The sequence below is a fragment of the Emydura macquarii genome, unplaced genomic scaffold, assembly GCF_026122565.2.
Source record: "Emydura macquarii macquarii isolate MOO-44397 ecotype Brisbane River unplaced genomic scaffold, CSIRO-AGI_Emac_v2 contig_1039, whole genome shotgun sequence".
NCBI lineage: Eukaryota > Metazoa > Chordata > Testudines > Chelidae > Emydura > Emydura macquarii.
This window is the reverse complement of record NW_027131176.1, coordinates 467,761-491,815: the sequence shown is the minus strand read 5'-3', so window position 1 is coordinate 491,815 and position 24,055 is coordinate 467,761. Positions and strand designations below refer to the sequence as shown.

The 24,055-nt window shown below is 46.2% G+C and overlaps 2 protein-coding genes across 5 annotated transcripts in view; one reads left to right on the top strand and one right to left on the bottom strand.

Moving 5' to 3' along the window:
• Window positions 1–22,884, bottom strand: part of LOC137150884 (24-hydroxycholesterol 7-alpha-hydroxylase-like) — a 70,202-nt gene extending 47,318 nt beyond the window's left edge. For all 3 annotated transcript variants that reach the window (XR_010919111.1, XM_067544924.1, XM_067544923.1), the window contains exons 1-7: window positions 22,870–22,884; window positions 21,371–21,787; window positions 13,044–13,179; window positions 9,805–9,979; window positions 7,154–7,303; window positions 6,221–6,314; window positions 4,697–4,795 (exon numbers count right to left, since the gene is read on the bottom strand). Coding sequence is in view for 2 of the 3 variants with exons in the window: in XM_067544924.1 (XP_067401025.1) it covers window positions 4,697–4,795; window positions 6,221–6,314; window positions 7,154–7,303; window positions 9,805–9,979; window positions 13,044–13,179; window positions 21,371–21,553 (837 nt within the window). In the remaining variant the exon portion in view is untranslated. The remainder of the gene's footprint in view (window positions 1–4,696; window positions 4,796–6,220; window positions 6,315–7,153; window positions 7,304–9,804; window positions 9,980–13,043; window positions 13,180–21,370; window positions 21,788–22,869) is intronic.
• Window positions 9,818–24,055, top strand: part of SLC25A27 (solute carrier family 25 member 27) — a 70,011-nt gene continuing 55,773 nt past the window's right edge. Inside the window, exon 1 of one of the 2 annotated variants that reach the window (XM_067544928.1) lies at window positions 9,818–9,906. The gene's annotated coding sequence lies outside the window, so the exon portion shown is untranslated. The remainder of the gene's footprint in view (window positions 9,907–24,055) is intronic. The other variant, XM_067544925.1, reaches the window with a different exon arrangement.

The window sequence follows — 24,055 nt, the reverse complement described above, 5'->3', positions numbered from 1 at the left end:
ACCTGCCAGGGAAGATCTAGGTATACCTAGGCCTGGTCTACACTGGTGATGGAGGTCGATGTAAAGTCACTTACGTCGACCTCTGTACACCTGCGTCTACACTGGCACTACTGTTAATTCGAATTAAGTTGCATCGAAAATCGACTTAATAAGACCACCTATGCAAGTGGCATAGCACCTAATTCGAATTTGTTAATTCGATTCAGTGTCAGTGTAGACACAACGTCACTTAAATCAAATTTATTGGCCTCTGAGAGGTATCCCACAATGCCCCGTTTTGACCGCTCTGGACAGTCGCGCTATGCTGCTCTGTGGTCATGCTACCAGGAAATGTCCCCTCCCCTCAATCCCCGGGAAGATTTGAATTTTCATTTCCTGTGCTGCCAGCATGGAGAGAGCATTGTCACTGTACTCCGGATGGCTACTGCAAAGCCCAAACACACTCCAGCTTGGAGTCGACCTGAGGTCTTAGATCTCATCGGGCTGTGGGGCGAGGAGCCCATTCTGGCTCAGCTCAGAGCCAGCAAAAGGAATCTGGACATTCATGGGAAGATATCACAGGGCATGCTGGAGAAGGGACACAAGAGGGACACGCAACAGTGCCGCGTGAAGATCAAGGAGCTGCGTCAGTCATATCAGAAAGCCAGGGAAGCTAACAGCCATTCTGGCTGCTCGCCCAAAACATGCCACTTCTACGATGAGGTGTGCAATTCTCAATGGCGATCCCACCATGGTGCCGCCCCGCAGCATCAATACCTCCGCTAGGTCACAGTCCATGGACAATGATGAGGACTCCGTGGACGAGGAAGAGGAGGAAGCTGAGGCGAGCAGGGCGCATGAGAGCATGGTGTCCATTCTCCCAGAAAGTCGGGACATATTCCTGACCCCAGAGCAATCCAGCAGCACGCAGGACAGCACTAATGATCCCGTGGAAGGCACATCTGGTGAGGTTTTTTTCTTCTTAGCAGTTCTGTCCTTTTACATTGCGTGGGGGGGGGGGGGGGGGGAGTGGCAGGAAGGGGATTTCAGGCGTTTCGGTGACTGTACTGGGGGGTTACCCAGGAACAATTTATTTATGGAATGAGAAATGCTACGTTTATCATCAGTTGATATCTCATGGAAACTTTCATGTATGTAATCTGTTATCCTTTGCAAAACTTTTCAGGGAAGGGCTGCCTTCTTCCTCCCTCCACGGCAGGATTCTTTGCTGCAATCAAGGGAGCCTGCATCATGGCGGAACAAGCTGGTACCCCGCTGCGTGCAGCAAATCTGTGTTTTAAGCAGAGACTTACCCCCCACCCTCTGCTGTCCACAGTTCCTCTCTGTAAGGGTTTAAAATACCAGCAGAGACTCCCCCCACCCCCCGCCAACCTGTCCACGGTAAGGGCACAGCGCATGTTTAAAATACCAGAGCTATACAGCAGATGCCCTGTGCCTTTGTATTGCCCATTGTACTGTCCTAGCAAGTCACATTGATTACTTTTATTTGGTTTAAGCAGAGACTATATGCGCGCGCGCCCCCCCCCCCCCCCACACACACACACACGCTGCTCTCAGATCCTCTCTGTAAGGACACAGCGAGCAGACCCTTCTGGGATGTCAGGAATGGAATGAGGGTTTGTGTTTGCCCTGTGCACTGCATGGGGAGCATTGTCTACATTGTTGCAATTGTATCATTTTCTTCACTCTGCTAACAGTGGCTACCTTGTTTTGTTTTGTTTTTTTATTCTGTAGACACCTCGGCCTCGGCCCCACCCTCAAGAAATGCTGCGGAAAGACTATCCCCGGATTAGAAAGAGGAAAAAAACCCCAAGAGATGACATGTTTTGCAAGCTCATGAACACCTCAGCGGCCGCAGAGACAGAGCTCAGAGCGTGGCAGCTCACCTTGTCCCAGAACATGGACATGGACAGGGAGAGTTGCAGAGAAATGATAGAGCATGATCGCAATACCACGCAGGAGATGCTGCGAATCATGCAGGACCAGGCAGACATGCTGTGGTGGCTTGTGGAGCTTCAGGAGGAGCGGAGGCAGGACAAAGTCCCGCTGCAGTCCCTCCATAATGCTCCTCAACCGAGGGCTTTGATGCCCGCCCCCTCCCCCACCCCCAGCCAGTCTGGATGGAGATTGTCCAGGATGCAGTACGTGCTCGCCTCCACCGTGGTGGAGGTGAGTAGAAAGCAGCGGCCACGCTGATAGCTGACCAGAAGCTACCACCCTACCCCTTGAGACAGTGAATGAACACTCCCCCTCCTCCCCCATGACTTGAATGTTCATAAATAAACTTTTGCATGATTTCAACACATTTCTTTATTAAATCATATCTTGTTCTGGAGGGATTTGGCGGGTACAGGTATCGATGGGGGGGTGTTCACCAAACGCAAACAACATACAAGAACAGAAATCAGTCCTGCATCCTATTCCAGAACCTGGTTTTCAAAGCTTTCCTAATGCAAAGCACTACGTGGTTGGCTCTGAGGGTATTGCTGGCTCATAATTGGCAGCCAGTCTTTCTGCCTCACAGCCCAACCTTGGGGGAACCTCTCACCCTTAGCTTCACACACATTATGTAGAACACAGCAAGCAGATATCACAGAAGGGACGTTTTTCTCAGTCACGTCCAGCCTAGTGAGGAGACTCCTCCATCTACCCTTTAAACGCCCAAAGGCACATTCTACAACCATTCTGCAACTGCTTAACCTCTTATTAAAACACTCCTTGTCACTGTCAAGGTGACCGGTTTATGGCTTCATTAGCCAAGGGAGCAAGGGGTAAGCAGGATCCCCCAGGATCACTATGGGCATTTCCATACCCCCCCAATTTGAAATTTTTGGTCTGGGAAAAAAGTGCCCACCTGCATATTAGAGAACAGCCCCGAATTATGAAATACACGCACGTCATGCACCTTCCCAGACCATCCCACATAGATATCGGTGAAACGACCTCTGTGATCCACAAGCCCCTGCAGGATCATGGAAAAGTACCCCTTGCGGTTTATGTACTCAGTTGTTAGGTGGGCAGGCACTAAGATAGGGATATGTGTCCCATCAATGCCCTCCCCCGCAATTTGGGAACCCCATCGTGGCAAACCCCTCCACTATGTCCTGCACATTTCCCAAAGTCACTATCCTTCATAGCAGAAGTCTATTGATGGCCCTGCATACTTGAATCACGGCGGTGCCCACTGTAGATTTACCGACTCCGAACTGATTCCCAACTGAGCGGTAACAGTCAGGGGTTGCCAGCTTCCAGAGAGCGATGGCCACTCTCTTCTCCACCATCACGCGCTTCAGGGATGGGGCAGCTCCGAGCACAGTTCCAGGAAAGTTGCCTGTCGCATACGAAAGTTTTGCAGCCACTGGTCATCATCCCACAGCTGCATAACGATGCGGTCCCACCAGTCTGTGCTTGTTTCCCTGCAGCAGAACCGATGCTCCACGGACTGCAGATGATTCGTTACAGCCTGCAGCAATCGGGAATTGTTCTGCTCGATGGCTTGTAGCAGGGCAGCCTCATAGCATCGCTGTTGCCTGTGCTTTGGCTTCTTGCTCTACTTCGAAAATACTCGATGATAAGCCGCGATGTATTTGTCACGCTCACAGTAATAGTGCAAAGTTGAGCTGGCTCCATGTCTCCGCAGCAATGGTGAGTGCAGGGAGAGAAACATGTTTGTTTGCCATGTTGTTATAGCCGTGTTGGTCCCAGAATATGAGAGAGACAAGGTGGGTGAGGTAATATATTTTATTGGACTAACTTCTGTTAGTGGAAGATATGAGCTTTCAAGTTACACAGAGCTTTTCTTCAGGTCTGAAGACGGAAATCAGAGTGTGTGAGCTAAATACAAGATGGAACAGATTAATGCATGTTGGAGGCAGTCATTTTAAATGAGGTGGGTTAGATGTTATGCATAAAGAGGTTTGAAGTGGGCAATTCAGGGTAGCAGGCAGTGTGGTGTGTTATGAATTGTTGTAATGAGCTATAAAACCAGTGTCCCTGTTCAGCCCATGATTTTTGGAGTCTAGAGGAGTTATGAATTTAAGTTCCCAGGCTCACCTTTTGAAGATGTGATGGTGTACAAAGTCCACACTGGTGAGGAAATGGTCAAGGAGCAGCTCTGGGCCCAGAAAGCCTCATAGTGGAGTTCAAAAGGGAGCAGCTGAAGGTGGATAGAGCAGAGGAGCAGTTGTGTGTTTCAGGCTCCTGCTGAGAACACGCCGAGATCCCATGCAGCAGGATCCAGGCTGCATCACCAAGCTGCCCCAGGCTTTTCATCAACGACAAGGAGATGCAACTCCCAGAGGAAGACCCTTTTGCCCACAGACAGAGAGGACTCCAGGAGGGACCCAGTGGCAAACCAGTGATGCCAACAGAACAGAAGCCAGGGTAGGAAGAGGCCCAGGGAGCAGGAATAGGGGTGCCTTCCCCACAAGGCCACACATTTTGAATTATTGTTTCATTGGGCCCTGGACTGGAATGACCCAGGTTCCCCTAGCCCTGGCCATTGACGCTTGCCACTGGGCAACATATCCCATGGTACTGCTGCCAGGCAGTGCTGTCAGGACTGGTACCGAGCCCCTTCCCCCCAACAAGGTGTTGTGCAGGTTTCCTTGGAGGACGAGTATTGAGAAAAGTCAGATATGGAGTGATCTGGTCCAATCAAAGAGGAAAGAAAGTATTTCTCAGCCATCATACTTACAGGCAGAGCATTTGCTTGGGAAGCCCAGAGCAATAAGAGAGCATAATTGGGAGCTAAATGTTTTCCATTCAGGTTGTCCAGGAGATGCTGCAGCAGTGTCTGTTATAAATAAAAGCATAAATACACACACACACATAGGAGTTTCTTAAGGTATGGTTTTCTAAAAATTGGGTACATCATTCCACCAGTTTATCAAGTAACAGAAAAGCTACTTGACAGTCTTCAATGCTGAAGTAGATAGACAAGAGCTTCTCAAAGAAGGTGAAATTCACTCCTCTGTGGAGGGCCAACATGAAGTCTCTGCACCACTCACGGGCCACGTGAGGACTCTAGGCGACTTATGTGGTGCATAGACTTTGTGCTGGTATGTGTATGGGGTGAATTTCATGTTGAGAAAACAAGTAAACTGCCTGGCTCAGAGGCCAGGATCCTACAAGCACAGCATATAGTGGACATGCAAGGGAATACATTTTAAATTCACAATTCTTGGTCTGATATATTATGAGACATCAAAGCTAGCAAGCACTGGTATACATCAATGATAAGATGGGATGCCCAGATGTCCACTGGTACATGAGTATTTGTTTCTGTTAAAGGAGATTCACATCTTAAAATGGTCACTGTTCCCTCAAAATGCATCCGGGTAGGCCAGGATGGTTCCATCATCTCAAGTATTCCGGCCCAGCCAACTCTTGTATGTAACAATATTCATTGACCAGAATGTTCACCATTACCTAAGCAGACTAAGCAGGGGAACAAACCCTCTATTGTAGCTGTAACTTAGTTACCGGCACCTTCTTCTATCTATTAACTAGATACCTGTTTGAGAATCTACCCATTCCACACCACCCCTTAAAAAACACCTTATAAAAGATTTTACACAGCTCACAACCCAGAGCTCCCAGCAGGAAACACTGAATATGCCCTTCTCTCGATTCCTTCAACTACCCAGTGGATTGGTAACATTGGAGGCTGGTGATCTCTGAAAGCAGGTAGGCAAATGTGATGGCCAAACTCAGCTCAGGACTCTCAAGAGCAGCATGTTATAGCTAAGGACGTGTCCATACAGCAATTTAGTGTGCACTAAACTGGGATGTGCCTCTACAGACCTCCATCTTGCCATGCCCTAATTGACCGTGTGGACCCTGCTACTTTGCACTCAAAGCTCCATAGTGAGCTTTGATCTACTGCAAGTGCATTACAAAACTTTTAGTGTGCAGTAGCAGGATCCATACAGCAGGCTGGTGTGGGGTATATTTATCCCCTGGCTTGCAATACGTTAAATCGCCGTATAGACGTGCCCTAAGAGTCTAGTAAAATAAACCAAGCTGATGGGCAAGGTTAAAAATTATGGGCTTCAACTAGCTGCCTTTGAAGTCACCATCACACACTTAATGTATCTAGGTGAGATGAGCTTGGTGGACCTAAAAATCTCTTCCTGCTCCAAAATGCCTTATCTTCATATCTGAATACAAAATATAATGCTGATCTGGCACTTTATTTACAGTCCTCTGACAGATTTACCTTGGAATCGCTCTCCGAAGGGTTGGCTCTCTCAGAGTCTGATACCACTTTCTCAAACACTTTTAGAAGCCATTTCTTGGATTTAGACCACTTTCTGTGAAGAAAAAGAGTAAATAAGGAATTATTTGAAACGCACTGAGGAAACATTTACTTCAGGCAGCACAAAGTAACATCACTTTCATGAAGGAGGATTCTGCACTTTCTATCCAAGCCTTCTCAGAGCAGCTCGATAGTATTTAATTGATGGACAGATGTCTAGAGCTGACTTTCAGTATCATTGAGTCAACTGGAGTCAATATTAGCAGCGGATGCTCAGCAACTCTGAAACCCGCAATAACTGAACACATGGTCTGGTGGCCAGAACAGGGACCCGACACTCAGTACTCCTGGATTTTCCTGCCAGCTCTTACCGGCTTCTTGCATGACCTTGTCAGGTTACTTAGGCCAAAATTTTCCGAAAGTGACCACTAACTTTGAGTGCCTCCGTCTTTAGGTGTCCAATCTGAGAAAACAAGGGTCTGATTTTCAGAGCTTCTGAGTACTCACAACTCCAGTCGGAAGGCAATGAGGTCTGTGGGTACTCAGAACTCAAATACTGAAGCTCTAAATACTGAAGTACTAGCCCTGGAGAATAAAATGACGGGGTAGCTAATGGGAAAACCAACATATAGTGCTTGATTCTCCTCAGGCAGTGGTGTAATTCCATTGACTTCAGTGGAGTTACCCCTGTTTTACACTAGTATAAGTTAGAGGAGAATCAAAAGTGTAATTTTTAATGGATAAAATTTAAAGCCCAACTAACGCTGCATTTGACTGAAACAGTCAAAGGCAGAACGTTGTTTTCTGGGGAAAATGTTTCTAGGGTTACTAGGTTAATAAGACATTTGTAATAGGTTTGCAAGACGTGCCCCATCCCCCCACCCACTCCGTTACCTCATAAAATACTCAGGCATCTGGGACCCATATTCAAAATCCTCATCATACTTCTGAAAATGCTCTTCAAACTCCTTGATGTCACTCTTGTTTGTTGGACAGATGCCTTTTCCAAACAAGATATTTACTGTTGCTGGATACATGACAGACCTGTAACCACAGAAGCACTGCAGCAGTAGGCCAAAGGAACGCTGGGTTAGCATCTTATCAGGCGTGTTTGATTACCTTTGGACCTAATTGTGGGACCTTAACTCATGATGGGATGAAATTGTCACCTTTTCAGAGGAGCCACCAGGACTTAAGCCATCAAAACAGGGTTTAAGTGGGACTTATGTGATCCATAGGCCTTGCACTAGCCATCTGCTTGTGGTTGAATTTTACCAGTTAGTGAGCATTTACTCACCCAAGTAGTTGCAGGATGGCACTGTGCATTGGCATACCTTCCCTCGTACTCCCCATTATCCATTAGCCTGATTCCAAATGAGCTTCCTTACGAGATTATGAGTTTATGAAGCTTATGAGCTTCCCCAGCCAATGGCTGCACCAGAACCTCTTTTCCTGGGTAATACCCACAGCAGTGGCTTAGAAATGTAGCCCCACCCCTAGCTACATTACATGCCCATCCTGTGTCCTGCTGGGCTAGGGAATGCTTTTTCCTCCTCTCTGCCTTGCTCCCAGCCTGCCCATTTGTGGAATAAGCAGCAAACTCTCGGCTCCTTCCTCCTGCACACAGCTCCAGAGGATTACATCGGGGGTCATCAGATCTATGAATTCCTAACACATCTTCCCCTAAACTCCAGCTACTGTTTAATGACTATTACAGACAGGGATTGTTTCATTTTGTTTGCCTTTCTAAATATCATGAGCAACATTTCTCCTGCTGTCTCTCTAGAGCCACCTGCTGGCCGAATGCATTCCAGCTGCAGGGGAGATATATAAACATTTTTCAACCAGTGTGTATTTCAACTTTTTAGCCCCCATTTTATAATCAACCAAACACAAGGCACACAAATACAACACAAGGTTTATTATATTCCACTTATTTTTTTCTGCAGTTGATTATCTTAGTTATGACCTAATTGGCTTATTAAGTTGTAGGCTATGTCTACATTGCACACCACTGGCAGGGATGGGTAAGGTATGTGTAGTTATACGCCTCAGTGAAAAACAAGCTGTGTCCTGACTGATGTGTAGCTACACGTGTCAGTGAAAGACTCCTGCAGGGGCAGGGGAGACAGTGGGAAAGGTTTCTCCATTGCCTCCCTCTGCTAGAGTCTTTCCCTGCTGCCAGAATTTTTCCCTGAAGCAGCGAAAGGCTCCGGCAACTGCCTGTGGTGGTGAAAAGGTTCCAGTGGTGGGGAGATGCCAGAGTCTTTCCCTGCTGCCTCCCTCCGCCAGCACCTTTCTGCACTGAGGGAGACTTTCCCTGCATTGGGGAAAGGCTATGACAATGGGACACTACACTGCTAAAAATAGGGCACATATCCACAGGGCTCAGACATATCTTTACTCATCTAAGCAGTGCTTCACCATCCACACTGCTATTTATACTTATGCTTGGGGGGCAAGGGGAGCAGTCTCTGTACTCTACATGCCGCCGTAAGATTTGTGCAGACTAGTCATACCTTCTGACAAATAGCACTGAGCTATAAAGCCTGAACACTTCATTTTACAAAACTGTATCACTTTCATTTCCATATGATCGCAGGCCTGCCAAAGTGTTTATGAGCCACACAACTGGGAAAAAGCACCGTGTTATCAACAGCTGCATCAGGTGCGAAGTATATGGTTCTGCCCAAGCAGCTGTGGGATGAACTTCCCCAAGAATTGAGACCCATCACAACCCTCATCACTTTCCACTCCAAGTGCAAGGTGTATTTCTTTGACCTCGCCTTCTCTAATATAGCAACAGGTATAGTTATATTAAGAAACAAAACCAAAAAGTCCCACTCTCTTCCAAAAAAGACATTCCACTGCACACACTTCTCCACTGTGCAGAGGATAGGAGAACAAACACACATGACAGATGTAAGTCATGTTGCTTAAATGCACTATTAGAAGGTGCTCAGATACTGTGTCCATGGGTGTGATATAAAAATCAATACAGAATGTTAGACTTTCAGCCAGGTACTTCTTGCACACCTGCCCTGAAATCCTGGCTCCACTGAAACCAATGGCAGAACTCTCATTGACTTTACTGGGGACAGTGTTTCACCTCTGAATTTTATGGAATTGTTTAGTTCTGCCAAGGGCTGCATGAGCCAGTGCTTGCCAATCTAACTTGAGAAGCTTCCTAGACACATGAAGCCTTGACCAGGGCTCTCCCTGGAAAATAGCTTGGTAAATAGAAAAGGCTGTGCTTACATTTTTTCAAAACTTGTAACTTAAGATTTTTCTCCATGACAACCAGCCCCAGCCTCCACCCTGTCCAGACCCAACCACCTGATGAGCTGCATCAGCCAGATCTAAGCCACCTGGCACAGCATGGCAACAAACGACTTGCTCTGCATTCCTGGAGGAGTTTTTTCTGGGATCCCACAGCACAAGCTCCACCTGCAGACTTTATAATACAATCACTGCTGCAGCTACTGTTTGCTTAGCAAAGAACATGGACATCTGTTAAATAGAGCAGGGTTCTAAAAGTTATGTACCTTATTAGATCCCTGAGATTCTCAGTTCCTGCTGTGCTCAAGTGGTCCATGTGCTCATGTAATTCTTTACAGAGAGTCCCAGCAAACAAGTACAGATTAGAGGTACGCATTTTTCCTTTCATCATGCTATAAAGTCTGCTGTGGTTCTGATAAAAGATTTCTGCAGGAACTGAAGCTTTAAATACAAAAGAAGGGAAGGAGCATGAAGGTTTTGGAAAATAGTCAAGGTAAAATTTTACATGTAAAAGTTACTATTTTGGATGTTACTAGTGACGTTGGTTTGAGTCTAATGTAATCTTACCTGCTAAGAGTAAATTCATACCTGCTAAGATTGTTTCCCACAGCCTTCATTTCTGACCTTGTAAAGATATCAGCAGTGGTTAACACCCACACCCCACTAAGTTTTGCTTCTCTTACTCAGTATGTAACTTCCTCCTTCTGCCCCATAAAGCTTCAGTCTTGGAAATAAACATGCAAGTGACTTCCCCCGATTTATGTGCCAGGCAGTTCCAAAGGCATGTTTTGGAGCTTCATGTCAAGAGCATACAGAATCTCTGCTCCAGTGCCTGCTCTGGTCACCTGCTAGGTTCTGGGTGGGTGTTTAAGGAGTTTATCTATAAAGCTGTAAATGGTATGGGACCTAAGTGTTTATTGATAATCTGGTCATTTTATTCAAGCCTTGTATTAAATAGCAGGTGTCATCACAGCAGGTCCTAGGACTCTAAATGGAGCACCTTTTCTGTGGGGTTTTTAAGCAATGTACCTGCCTTTAAATATTTGTAAATGGGCCTGATTCCATTCTCCCAAAGGTTTTCACTCCTCTCCCCTCTGTGGTGTATGTGAGGGGAGGGTCGGGAGCAATATGTGGGAATACTTGTCATAGTGTCTAGGTGATTTACAGTGCTGCCAACTCTCACAGTATATTGACCCCCTATTTTGGTTCTCATCACTGCAAACATGCAAAACATCTCATCACTCTGTCAACTCATTTCTCTCCCAGCAATGGAAGAACCTACTCCTATAGCCCACTTTCCATTTGCTTAAAGGATGTGTGAATGGGATTCAGCATAAGCATAACACTCCAGCAAAGTGTATTCTGCATTCTCCTCCACTGTCTGTTCTTCTAGAGATAACAGCTTACTATTGCTACCAGCTTCTCTTTGCACTTAAGTGATAGAAGTTTGTACTATGGCTCTGAAGCTATTATGTGTGTATAATGCTTACCACAAAAAGGCCCTGATACCTGGTTGGGGTTGCTAAATTTTACTGCAATACAAACAAATAACAATACAGGTCACTGGTTCAAAAGTCTACTGATGACATGTTCTGGGATCATAGGGCCTTGGACAACAAATAGTTACATCTGTGCGTGACAGTTTGGGAAATATGTTGGTGTCAATTGATACATTTCATTTTGTTTTGCGAGAATCCTTTTGCAAGTGCATTTCTCAACCTGGGGAGAGTTGTAGCCCATAGGGCTAGCTTGCCTTTATTATATTCACTGCCTTGCCATCATTATATTCTGCCTTTATTATATTCAGCAATAATGTAAGGAACCTACAGGCCTGTATCCTGTAAGACACTGGCTTTGGCAGTTAGCATAAGGTTGAGGCTACCTGAACTTTGGCACAGATAAATGATCTAACTGTCACCCCTAAATTTTGGGGAACCAGAAATAGAGACTAAGGGGGGAAGTTTGTCCATAACAACATAGCTAACAACAGAAACATGAGCTAACACCAAGTTTTTGGAAATTTTTGAAAGGAACCTCTGTAGACATCTAACCACAACAGGGCCATGGCAATGAACTGATGTATATGATAATGAGTTGAGATAATTAATATACTCACCTATAAGAGAAGGGCACCTCAACATTAGTAGATTGAGGAAATACAAATAAGGAAGAGGGGAGAGACCCCTACTGAATATGCATTAGACATAGTGGCAACAGCAAAAGATATTATAAAGGTTACATTGTACCCTGTGGACAGTAGGGGAGAGAGATGTAACTTTTAGGAGGTGCCAGAATGAAGGCCACTGGTGATGATGAGGAAGGTGATGGTGATGAGGAAGATAATGGCAAACTTTTCAGGTTGTCCTGCCAGGGATGGTGTGAGTATATGGGTCTTCAGGTGTACATTCTGTAGTCTCGCTATCTACCTTGCTGGGTTAGAGTGTTTGTGAATTTGCTAAATGTATTAATAGACTATTTAGAAATATAGAAGAGTTCCTACAGTGTGGGTGTTGCAGCTGTGCACATCAGGGTTCCCAACTATACAGTAATGTTAATAATACTGGGCCTGACCTTGGGACAGAAACATGTCAACCCTCAAAGTGATAACTGGGAATTCTTAAGTAATCAATATAATTAATACATAATCTATAAATCAGGCTACAGAGCTAACACAAGAAGTGTCATCCAGCCACAGCCAAAGACTTGCTAGTGACTCTTATCCACTGTATACCCCTATGAAAAAAAGTGTTGTGCATGTGAATCCAGCATGATTGGACATGAACTTTCATACTAGAGGCTCGTGACCAAGACTGTTTGGAAGCAAGGAGGCTGCTGTGCGCATGAGGTAGGCCACTGCCCATATCAAGAGGAAATGGTTGCCAGGGAGATAAGTAAATCTTCCCCTATCCTGAACACGGACAGACCTTGCACACAAATGGAGGGGTGAGACCAACCCAAGGGAGAGTTGCGTTCAGATGTTTGTTATTTTGCTTAGATCTGTAACTCCCCTGGGCTGTCTATGAGTATGGTGTGTGTGTATAAGAAGTTTCTTGCTTTAATTGCCACATGGTTCCAGAAAGGTGCAACTTGAGAAACTAGAATTTGTCCAGCTTGGTGGACTCTGGAAGGAACAGCTCTGGAGCATTGGTTCCAGCGTACAGGTGGCTGCATCGCAGGGTCCCACTGCCAAGAGGGATGTCAGACACGGGGTCTGCACTTCAGGAGTGCGCCTGAGAGTCCCAGATCTAGGAACAGTGATCAGTCACTACCCAGATCCAGGGAGTTTATTAGCCTGTGCAGCTGGATCCCTGGTGTCTATCCAGAGAGAAGGACTGGCCCAGGCTGTGACATTGTGCATTGCATTTGCCCCTTAACTTTGTGCTTTGATTGTGGATTAAGATATGCATTTAAGACCTGATCCAAAGACCAATGGGATATGGATCACATTATTTAACCTAGATGAGTGGCTAGATTAGTTTTCCATTGAAAGTGAGATATCTCTTACTTGTGCGCTGGACTGTTTGCTGCACCGCCTGCTCAAAATCTAGGTCCTTCGATGTAAAAAATGCTTCAATCCCCTCTTTCTCAGTCACAAAGGTGAATCGGTTTCCCAGAGCAAACACTGTGAATACTGGCCCATACTGCAAAAACAAGGAGTAAAAAATGAATGACTTTGTTGCTAAGACATTTTATGGGAGACAAAGACTCTGATCCTGCAACAGGAATTGCATCAGTACATGAGTAATGTTGAGAGGGTAAGAAAGAAGGAAAATAACACCAAAGCGGAGGCAGAGGGGTGCAGCTTCACTATCTAAAATTCTTGTTCAAGAGCATACTGAAATGTAAATAAATTAGACTAAAATTAATAGATTTTAAGGTCAGACGAGATCATTCCGATCATCTCATCTAACCTGCTGCATAGCACAAGCCACAGAATTTCACACAGAACAACTGGCACTGTTTGTTTATGTCCTTTCACTCAGTCTAGTCTCCTTACGGTAATGCACCAAGGTTTTTGGATTTTTTTGCACTGCTCCATTCCCACTAGCCCCTTTAGGGGATAATCTTTGATCCCAAGCCAACTCAGTTTTTCATAAAGAACCTTTCTTTGCATGCCCACCATGCTAAAGAACATGATCAACTGTTTCTTTGGTTTTGCACCTGTTACAGAGCCCATCTTTATGTCTTTTTAATAAGTTAAATTAATCATTTAAGGCACACTGACGTACTAACATTTTAAAAATGACTACTTCACTTTTTCTACCATTACTGTATAGTATTATTTTTTATTTTTGAGCATACATCATAAAAACCTTTGTCCTTATGTTTCCTTAGTCCATAATTCTTGCCATTCCTTTGCAATCTCCTTCGTGACCACATTTTAAAATTCTTATCTAGTTAAGGGTATCTTAATATCCACTCCCTTGTTTTTTAGAGCTTGCTTTGCTGCTTTCTCAGCCACCTCATTTCCAGATATTCTGATATGTGCTGTAACCCATGCTATTATTACACACATACCTGCTTCATTATTTCCATAGTTAGAAACATTATTTCACTTACTATGTCATTTTTGCTTTCCGAAGCCTCTGTTCTGATTGTCATAATGCCTACCGAGGAATCAGATAAAATTACAGCTGCAGCCGTCACACTTCTCTTACCCAGATTAGTGCCAACATTTATCTCCATTAGTTAAGCTGTCAGAGAGGTCACATAATTCAACAGCCTTTTGAATTTCTGAATTCTGAGACTGGGAACACGGAAGGCTGTTCCCACTTGACCCGTGCCATCATCTTTTGACCCTTCTGTAAAAACTTGGCAAAGCTGTCCCCATTTTTCATTGATATATTCAGAAATTTAATTGGTCAGAATATGTGGATTACAGTTCTGTTACTTAAAAAGTCCCTTATCCACCAAAACTCAGGGCCATAACCAGGGTGGGGCAAGCAGGACAGCTGCTAAGAGCACAAAGCAATGGAGTGGAGAAATGGGGCATGATGGGGAGGATGCAGGGTCACGTGCCCATTTACCACAGAGATTTTCCAACTGTCACCTCCTGCCAGGAGCCGGCAGATCAGAAGCTGGTGGGAGCTGCCCCACGCTGCAGGAGCCAGGGTGCTGGCTGGCTGATTGGCAGCCCTCTCTGCCCTGCTTCCCAAGCTGGGCCAGGTGCTCCCCAAGTGAGAATCTCATGGCAGCGGGGCCCTGCAGCAGGGCATGACACTAGGGGGCGTTGCCAGCTGGTACCGGGGTCCTTCAGGGAAGAGGCAAGAGCACGTCAGAGGCACAGCTTGGAGCTGTGTTGAGCACCCAGCCATGCAGACGTGGCCTAGCTCAGGAAGCAGGACAGGGAAGGTGGCCAGGCAGCCAGCCAGCGCCCCAGTTCCAACAGCTATAGATTTGCTTTGCTCACATCATACTCGTGAGTGATACACGCACAAATATATAAAAAAATATGTGTGCTTGCTACTTTGGTGGGGCAGTGCCCTAATGCTCTCTGAGCTGCCACTGGTTCTTTCAGTACACCATATACTTTCAGTCTGAATGTCTTTTATTTTAATGTAAGGAAAACAACAGATCAAGAAGGAACAAAAAACAAGGTTACTTACCAGTAACTGTTGTTCTTCGAGATGTGTTGCTCATATCCATTCCAATATAGGTGTGTGCGCGCCCTGTGCACAGATTCCCGGAACTTTTTTCCCTAGCAAGCCCCGCAGGGCCAGCTCAGGTGCCCCCTGGAGTGCCGCGCTCATGTCACGGTATAAAATGTGCTGCCGGCCCCACGGGTCCCTAGTCCCTTCTTTCTGCCGACTCCGACAGTGGGGACGGGGGGGATGGGGGGGGGGGGGTTTGGAATGTATATGAGCAACACATCTCGAAGAACAACAGTTACTGGTAAGTAACCTTGTTTTCTATTTTCGAGAGATTGCTCATATGCATTCCAATGTAGGTGATTAATTAGCCATACCTTGGAGGTGGGTAGGAGTTATCGGTGACCTGCTCTTGACAGCACGGCTCTGCCGAACCCCGCATCTTCTCTCGCCTGCTCCATGATGGCGTAGTGCGACGTGAACGTATGAACCGACGACCAGATCGCTGCTCTGCAGATGTCCTGCAGGGGCACTCGTTCCAGGAAAGCCGCGGACGAGGCCTGGGCTCTAGTTGAGTGTGCCTTCACAGCACCCGGGAGGGGCACCCCTGCCTGCTCATAACAGGCTTTGATGCAGGCGGTAATCCAGTTGGAGATTCGCTGGGTGGAGACCGGTGAGCCCTTCATCCGGTCCGCCACTGCCACAAACAGTTGTGGTGATTTCCGGAAGGGTTTGGTCCGCTCAATGTAGCAGGCCAAGGCTCGTCTGACATCCAGCGAATGCCCCCTCCGCTCCTCCTCCGAACCGTGTGGTTTAGGAAAGAACACGGGAAGCAAGATATCTTGATTACAGTGGAACTGAGACACCACCTTAGGCAGGAATGCCGGGTGGGGCCTCAGCTGAACCTTATCTTTATAGAAAACCGTGTAGGGGGGCTCCGAGGTCAAAGCCCTTATCTTGGAGACCCTCCTAGCCGATGTAATGGCCACCAGGAAGGCTACCTTCCAAGACAGGAGGAGTAGGGAGCATGTGGCCATGGGCTCGAAGGGGTGTCTCATCAACATGGTAAGAACCAAGTTGAGATCCCAGGGCGGTACCGGGTCCCGGACCTGAGGGAAGGTCCTTTCCACCCCCTTAAGGAACCTCACTGACATGGGGTGGGAAAAGAGGGACCACCCTTCCATGGACTGGTGGAAGGCCGAAATGGCTGCCAGGTGCACCTTCAGGGAAGCCAGAGCAAGGCCCTGAAGCTTAAGGTGCAGCAGGTATTCCAAGATTGCCTGTATAGGTGAAAAACTTGGCAGTATACCCCTAGACTCTTCCCAACAGGAAAACCGCCTCCACTTGGCCCTGTACGTAACCTGTGTGGACGGTTTCCTGCTACCCAGCAGAACCTGTTGGACTTGTAAGGAGCAGGCTCTCTCTCCCTCCATCAGCCACAGAGTCTCCATGCCGTCAGGTGGAGGGAGTCCAGGTCCGGGTGCAGCAGGTGCCCCTGGTCCTGGGAGATCAAGTCGTATCGCCTGGGTAGCGGAATCGGCTCGGTGATAGAGAGGTCGAGCAGCATGCTGTACCAATGCTGCCTCGGCCACGCTGGGGCGATCAGGATGATGTTCGCTCTGTCCCTGTTGATTTTGAGAAGGACTTGGGGCAGGAGCGGGATGGGGGGAAATGCATACTTCAGACCCCCCGCCCAGTTTATAAGAAACGCGTTGGACAGGGAGCCCGGCTCGCGACCCCTGAGCGAGCAAAACCTCGGGCACTTCCTGTTCCAGGCTGACGCGAACAGGTCTAGTTGGGGAACACTCCACTCTTGGAAGATTGAAGTCACTATGTCCTGGTGCAGTGACCAGTCGTGGCGGGATGAAAACGACCTGCTGAGGTGGTCCGCCTTGTCGTTCCTGACCCTGGGGAGATGAGAGGCCGATAAATGAAAATCGTGCCTCACAGCAAAGTCCCAGAGTCGAATAGCCTCCTGGCAAAGGGCCGAGGAGCACGCTCCCCCTTGCCTGTTCACATAAAACATGGCCGCCATATTGTCTGTGAGGACCTGGACTATCCTGCCCTTCAGGAATCTGAGGAAGGCCTTGCAGGTCAACCGGACTGCTCTGAGCTCGCGTACATTGATGTGCAGAGCTCTCTCCTCGGGTGAGATCTATAGCTGCCAGATGTTTCCAGGGACAACCCTAAACAAGCTGGGCCTATGGTGGCACCAGCCTCTGAGCAGCCAGAAGAAGGCTTGTGTTATGCAAAGATGTTTGGAAGGAACAGGAAGATGACCTCAGCTGTGCATGGAATAAGACGGCCTCTGTGAGCTTAAGTGCAATTTATGAGATCTCTAGGTCTTGCACTGGCCTAAGGGGATTCACCATGGATGAAATGAGCACTGCAGTGCAGTCTAGTCAAACCATTCTAGCATATATTCTTTCTTTTCACTTTAAAAACTGCAAAATTCCTGTTAGCCACTCCCCCACGTTTAGAAGATGTTAAGTTTCTATGTACTTGAGTCATGAAATGCCAGCGTTAATATTGCATGTGCAGCCATAGCTCTATTACTCTGGACATCTGCACTGGCACTGCAACTAGAACTAGTCAAAATATTTCCATCAAAACTTTTTTTTTCCATGGAAAATTGGGTTCTGACTAAACAAGGATTTTCACAGCAGTGTCAGTTTTCCTATTTAAAAAACCCACAAAACCTCACCATTGACAACCCCAGAAACCTGAAAGCAAAAAAAATTTCAGCTGAAACATTTTCAGTTTTCAGCTGAAAATGTTTTGGGTTTGGGTGAAAATCTTCATTTATTGGTAGCTGAAAACAGAAAAGTTTTCAGTTTGGTTTTTTAAATTTTTTTTTTTTAATAAAAAGTCCAAATTTCCTGCAGGAAAAAAAATAATTTCTGATCAGTTCTAACTGCAACACAGTCTTTAATTACATAATCACATGCTATTTCTCATGATAATATACCATTTTTTTTCGATGAACTTATATGTGTTCTTCAGAGCTCTGCAAGGGCTCTTGTGTCATTCACTATGGATATTGTATTTAAATGCTTGTAAATAATAGTGTTGAGATGTGACAGCATATTTAAACAACCCCCTTAACCAACCTCAAAAGCATGACCTTCACTCTGTTAGAATGGCTTAATTACAGAGCTTGCTCAGCCACTTTGAAGATGTGAAGTGCTTATTAAGATAGTTTGGACCTGTTCTGCCACAAATCAATGCCAAAAAAAAAATAGCATTAAGACAACATTAAGGCTGTGGGATCAAGCCCAAGAAAGTGAAAGATATGATTGCTAGGATGACCCCAAGGAGAATATGTGCAGCTTCCTCTCCAGCCCCTGGTTTTACTTTGCACAGGATACAAGCTCTCCTGGCTTACTTGCAGAACCTGCATGTCATGTTGTTGTAGCCATGTTGGTCCCAGGGTAGTCACAAGACAAGGTGTGTGAGGAAATATCTTTTATCGGTGTGATGCAAGTCCACCCCACACAAGATCTGAAAGGGTTAAGGTGACTAGGTAGGCCAATTAACTGCCCACACTGCACGTGAAGGAATAGCCAGGGAACAGGGATTAATTATATGTGGCTCTGCTGGTCAGGAACAGGCAGGGCCTGTATAAAGCCCAAGAGCTGAGAGTAGAAAGGGGCTATAGGGAAGTAGTCTGTAGTTACTCACTGGGAGAAGAGAGGTCTGTTTGGAGCTACTGAGGCAGGTAGCCTATAGTTACTGCCTGGGAGGAGGGTAGGATGACCAGATGTGCAATTTTATAGGGACGGTCCTGATATTCAAGGCTTTTTCTTATATAGGCGTCTATTACCCCCTACTCCCTATCCCGTGAGATATTACCTCACCCACCTTGTCTCTGCAGAAACTGTACATTCTTTAAACCAGCCCAATGTGCATCTAATCATGCATTTAAAGGTTCTGACCTGTACAGCTTTAAACGGCCTGGAACCTGCCTACCAGAGATGGGCTCTCTCCTAGTGCCATACTGCCACAGCTGTGATCAGCAGATCATTATACTGAGACCTGTGAGGGCTCCAGGACCCTGGCACTTTCTCTCTCTCCCTTGCTCTGAAATAGCCTGAAGTTGGTAATCTTCCAGGCATGCTGCAATAGACATCTGTTTGATAGGGTTTTTGGAGAGGACTGAGGGATACTTCCCAGAATGATGGGGTCAAAACAAGTCTCTGTAAGTGTCTGGCTGGAAGAGTTCCTGTTTGAATGCTGCTGGGGCTATTCTGTACTATTTCTAAGGCAGCTAGAGCTATGTCTAGACATCCTCATTATTTTTTAAATCTAAATAAATCCTTACGAGGACACTGATAATTTACAAATCTGTCTGAATTTTTTAAAATAACACCCAAGATCACCGTTACAGAAAGAGCACAGAGAAGAAAAGGATTTTCTCTATTTATTAGCTAATTTGTGCATTTGAAAGCTCTTGGGTAGTCAGTTTCACTGCTGCCTTTGATAGCCCGTTTCCCCTGTTCCTTTTGTGTGGGGTTGCCATTCTGAAGTGCAAAAAAACAGGGCCATCCGTGATGATCCTGAGCCCCTGGACAGCTGGCAGTGCATACTGAGCACTCTTGCAGATTTCCAGGGACAGTTATGTCAAAAAAGAGACAATCCTGGGAAAACCTGGAGAGGTGGCAACCCTATTTTTGTAGGTTTTTCATATTTAAAACAGAAAAATGTGCTTATAAAATATAGAAATTGGCAGGGGCAGTATCTGAAAATTGATGTCAGAAATTTTCCCAAATTCATTTTTTTCAGCTGAATTTTTCCATCATAGCTTTGAATTTCAACAAAAGGGGAAATTTTCAACTAAAGTTTTGTGAGTTTTATTTCATTTTTTTTGACAAGTATCCCTTCAGCTAGCTGAGCAGCAATGCACAATGCATTGTGTTTAATGGCCCTGATCCTGCAAAGACTTATGCATGTGTTTAACTTTAATGTAGTCCCAATGGACTTGATTCTCCTTTACCCAAAGGACACTTTACCTCATACTGACAGCGTAAAGGAGCCTTAAACCAAGTATAAACATAATTTATTCCCACTTTTAAAATGTCATAATTGTGTGAAACTACCTTAGTGTAAATAAGTATCAAGTTTGTGAGTCTAATGGGACAACTCATGCTCAACGTTAAAGATATTTTCTAATGCAACTTCTTAGTCTGAAATGCCTTTGTTCATTCAAACAACTTGAATCATTAATACTCAATGAGGTCTAATCTACACCCAGTCTCTAGCTTCAGCCTTAAGTATCTAAAGGGATATTGCTCCAACTTCCTGGAAAAGAAATCACATGCACCAAGGAATAAACCATGGGAAAATTTCAGTCCCCAAAGTGAAATAATTGTTTTGGCAAATGAATTATTCTGGATGCCAGCTGCTCTCATATTATGCTTTGATGTAATAATAAGAAGTCTGAGGGAGAGAGATTAAGGTTGATATATTATGCACTCGGAAACCAGGGAATTTTTCTGCAGCTCCGATAGGTTGTATGAACTTGTTGTGGTGTTCATCCTGAACTAATGTTGCCAATTTTATTTTATTGCAAGTTTTGCAATATATGGTGTTTTATCTTAAAGCTCCAACTCCTGGGATCCTGGGATTATGTTTTAATTTCTGGGTTCATGGGGGGCGGCGAGAAACAAACACCACCAAGTTTCTAGAACTCATTGGTACAGAGAACAGCTTGAAAACATGAACACTAAAGGTGCAAAAGGCAAATAAAAAAAAAACTTTTTTTTTTTTTTAAATCTCATGATTTTGGGAGAACTGACCCATGGTTCATGAACACATAAAGTTGGCAATATTGACTATGCATTAGATGATGATATCCTATATAGTCAGTTCATACAAACTTTTACAGTCCTAATGCACTTTGCAAGATAGAACTCAGGTACCAATGAAAAAGAAAGTTGCACTCGTGTGTCCAGATAAGGTGCTCGGGTACCATCATGTGTGAAAACAGCTGTATACTTATACCACAGTGATTGCAATATAAAGTTCAAGGTACATAGGTAACCTGACCATCAGTTGATAAAAATATCACCGTTTCAGCCAGAGGCTTCTGAGTTACACCTTATTAATGTTGTAAGAGATAGATGAAAGGAACCTTTTCCCATTAAATCAATCTTCCTTTACTGACCCCCGCAAACCTCTCTCTCCCTCCCTCTCCCCTCCCCCCCCCCCCCACACACAGAAGAATGGACTCCGCTATAATTCATACCTTGACTCTGGCTTGTTCTATAAACTCCAGGGGAGCTTTCCCAAACTGTAATGCAGCTCCAAACCAAGGGATCCAGCCACTAATGCAAGGGGGGGAATTCAAGTTTCTTTGCCGAAACAAAACAAATGTGACCATAAGAAATCCCAGAACCAATGTCAACAGAACAACCATAGTTATGTCCATTTTCTAGCTCACTGATTACTGGCTGCTGCTTTGAACTGGCTGCTATAGTTCCCAGATTGAAATACTGCCTAGGCTCAGTACAGGACAGTTGATAAAGGCCGATCTTTCTTCTCAACACCACTAGCTGATCACTGCCATGGAGACAAGATTCCCAAGCAAGAAACAAAGCCGGGTGGTTCTGCCCACTTCAATCTCCCAGGACGCTCTGTAGTTGACTTGAAAGTTGCCATACTTCTACAAAAAAAGTCAAAAACAGACTTCAGAAAGATACTGCAGAGCTGGAACTCATATGCAAACTTGACACAATCAGACTGGGTCTGAATAGGGACTTGGAATGGTTATCTCATTACAAGAAGTAATTGTCACTGTTCACACTTTCTCACCTTCTAATCAACGATTGTGAATAGGCCTCATCTATTCTAACTGAATGGACTTTGTTAGCACTTGCCCTCCCCATTATTGTTTCTTACCCTTGGATGTATATATATACATACATACATATATATATATATATATATACCTCCTATCTGTGATTTCCATTTCATGCATCTGACGAAATGGGTTGCAGCCCACAAAAGCTTATGCCTGCAGAAACTTGTTAGTCTTTAAAGTGCTCCAGTATCCTCATTTTTCCTTGTGTATGTAGAACAAGTGGCTGAGGAACTACATTTCCCAGAAGCCTCATCTGCAGGCCTCAGTGATGCTACTGCATAGACATCCCTGACCATGAGCAGCTTTCATGAGAGTTGTGGTTGCACAAAGGTTCAGCTAATGCAGCTGTGGTGGAACTTCAGGAAAATAATCTCAGGGAACCAGACCCTGGAACCAAGAATGCCCAGGAGCGGTTAATCTAGAGCTCCAGAAGGAGTTGGTGGTGGTGGTGGTTGTTTTTCTATTTAGACAAGCTGCTGTTAACATTAGAATGTTAAGACAGCAGAGGGAAGGGCTGGGAGCCAGGTTAAGGCAGCCAGTTCATCTTGAACGCCTTTGGGCACGGCATGCGAGCCAATTTCTAGTGACAGGCTCAGATTTATTGACAGGCTCAAGTTCCCGTTATGCCCCAGCACTCCCGTCTCCTTCAACCTGCAAGTCAGAGCTCCTGCAGTGAACGAGGAACCTGAACCAGTGCCGTGCGCAGGGTGCCCAGGGTCCAAGCCTACCTTTGCAACCCCCCAGGCCTCATTCCCCCCGGCAAAGGGCAGGAGGGGTCCCGGCGCCACCCCCCAGCTGCCTCGGGGAGCGGGGGTCTGTACCTGTGTGTGTGTGGGGCCACAAATGCAGGCTTGGCTCCGCCGCCCCCAACTCCCGGCACTTACCCGGCGCCCGCCTCTTCCGGCCTGGGGAGTGGAGCTGGGCCGGCCCTCCACGACGTGTTGGGGGAGGCGCTGAGCGGCGCCTCTCAGAGCCTCCTGCCCCCCCACCCCTGCGAAGGGCCGGCCCAGGGTGACCCCCCCACACACACACAGCCCGGCACTAGGTCAGATGAGGGCAGCTTCATCCCCCCTCCCCCCAGCCCTGGGTCGGGGCCCGGCCGGCCCTTCACGACGCAGGGGAGGGGGGAGTGGAAGCGGGAGCAGCCGCCCCTCAGCCTCCTGCGCCCTCCGCCCATTGGGAAGGGCCAGCCCGGCGCCCCGCGCTTACCCGTAGCTGGCTCGGACGGGGTGGCCTCACCCCCCTGAGCCGGGGCTGGAGCGGCGGGTAAGCGCGCTCCGGGCCGGCCCTTCACCATTGGCGGAGGGGGGTGGCGGGGTGCAGGGGGTCCTGAGCCCCTCAGAGCCTCCTGCGCATCGTGAAGGGCCGGCCCGGTGCCCCCCGCCCTGGTACACCACTGACCTGAACTCTAAAATTAAAGCTGCCTGTAGAGCTGGGTGAAATTCCTTTTTACACTGAAAAATGCCGATTTGGTGACACCGCAATGATTTGCAAATTCATGTCAATTTCATTGACATGTTTAGTGGGGGGAGGGGAATCCTAAAAAAAATCAATATATTTTGTTGCACAAACAATTTTAATTCCAGCATTTCCTATCTTATGAGTGCTTGATATGCAACCTAATAACGTTCCTTTACCATCCTTTAATTATATTATAGTTGCTCCATGGCTAAGGTTACAATAACATTGCTCTTTGAAGCCCAGTTTTCATTTATTTGTATTGTTTTTGATGAATGAGTTGGACCCCTGCCTCATTCACTGGACATTCTGCCCACTATCTAGACCCTTGCTGTATAAGTGGCCACTGGAATCAGTGGATACTGCACCTGTCCTGTGACTGTGGCATTACACTTTACTTCTCGATTCCAGGCCACCTGATGTGGGTCAGGGTTATGACTATTAATATCCTTCCTCAGGGGAAGGTATAACAGTATCCAGTGGTTACTGTTTGACTATCTCATTCACTGCTGAGTCCAAAATTGTAGAGTGAGCACTCAGCTACTCAAACATATTATAAATTCAGAATAAGTCCAATAGCTTCAGGGAATTTATTCCATATTTACAATCTAA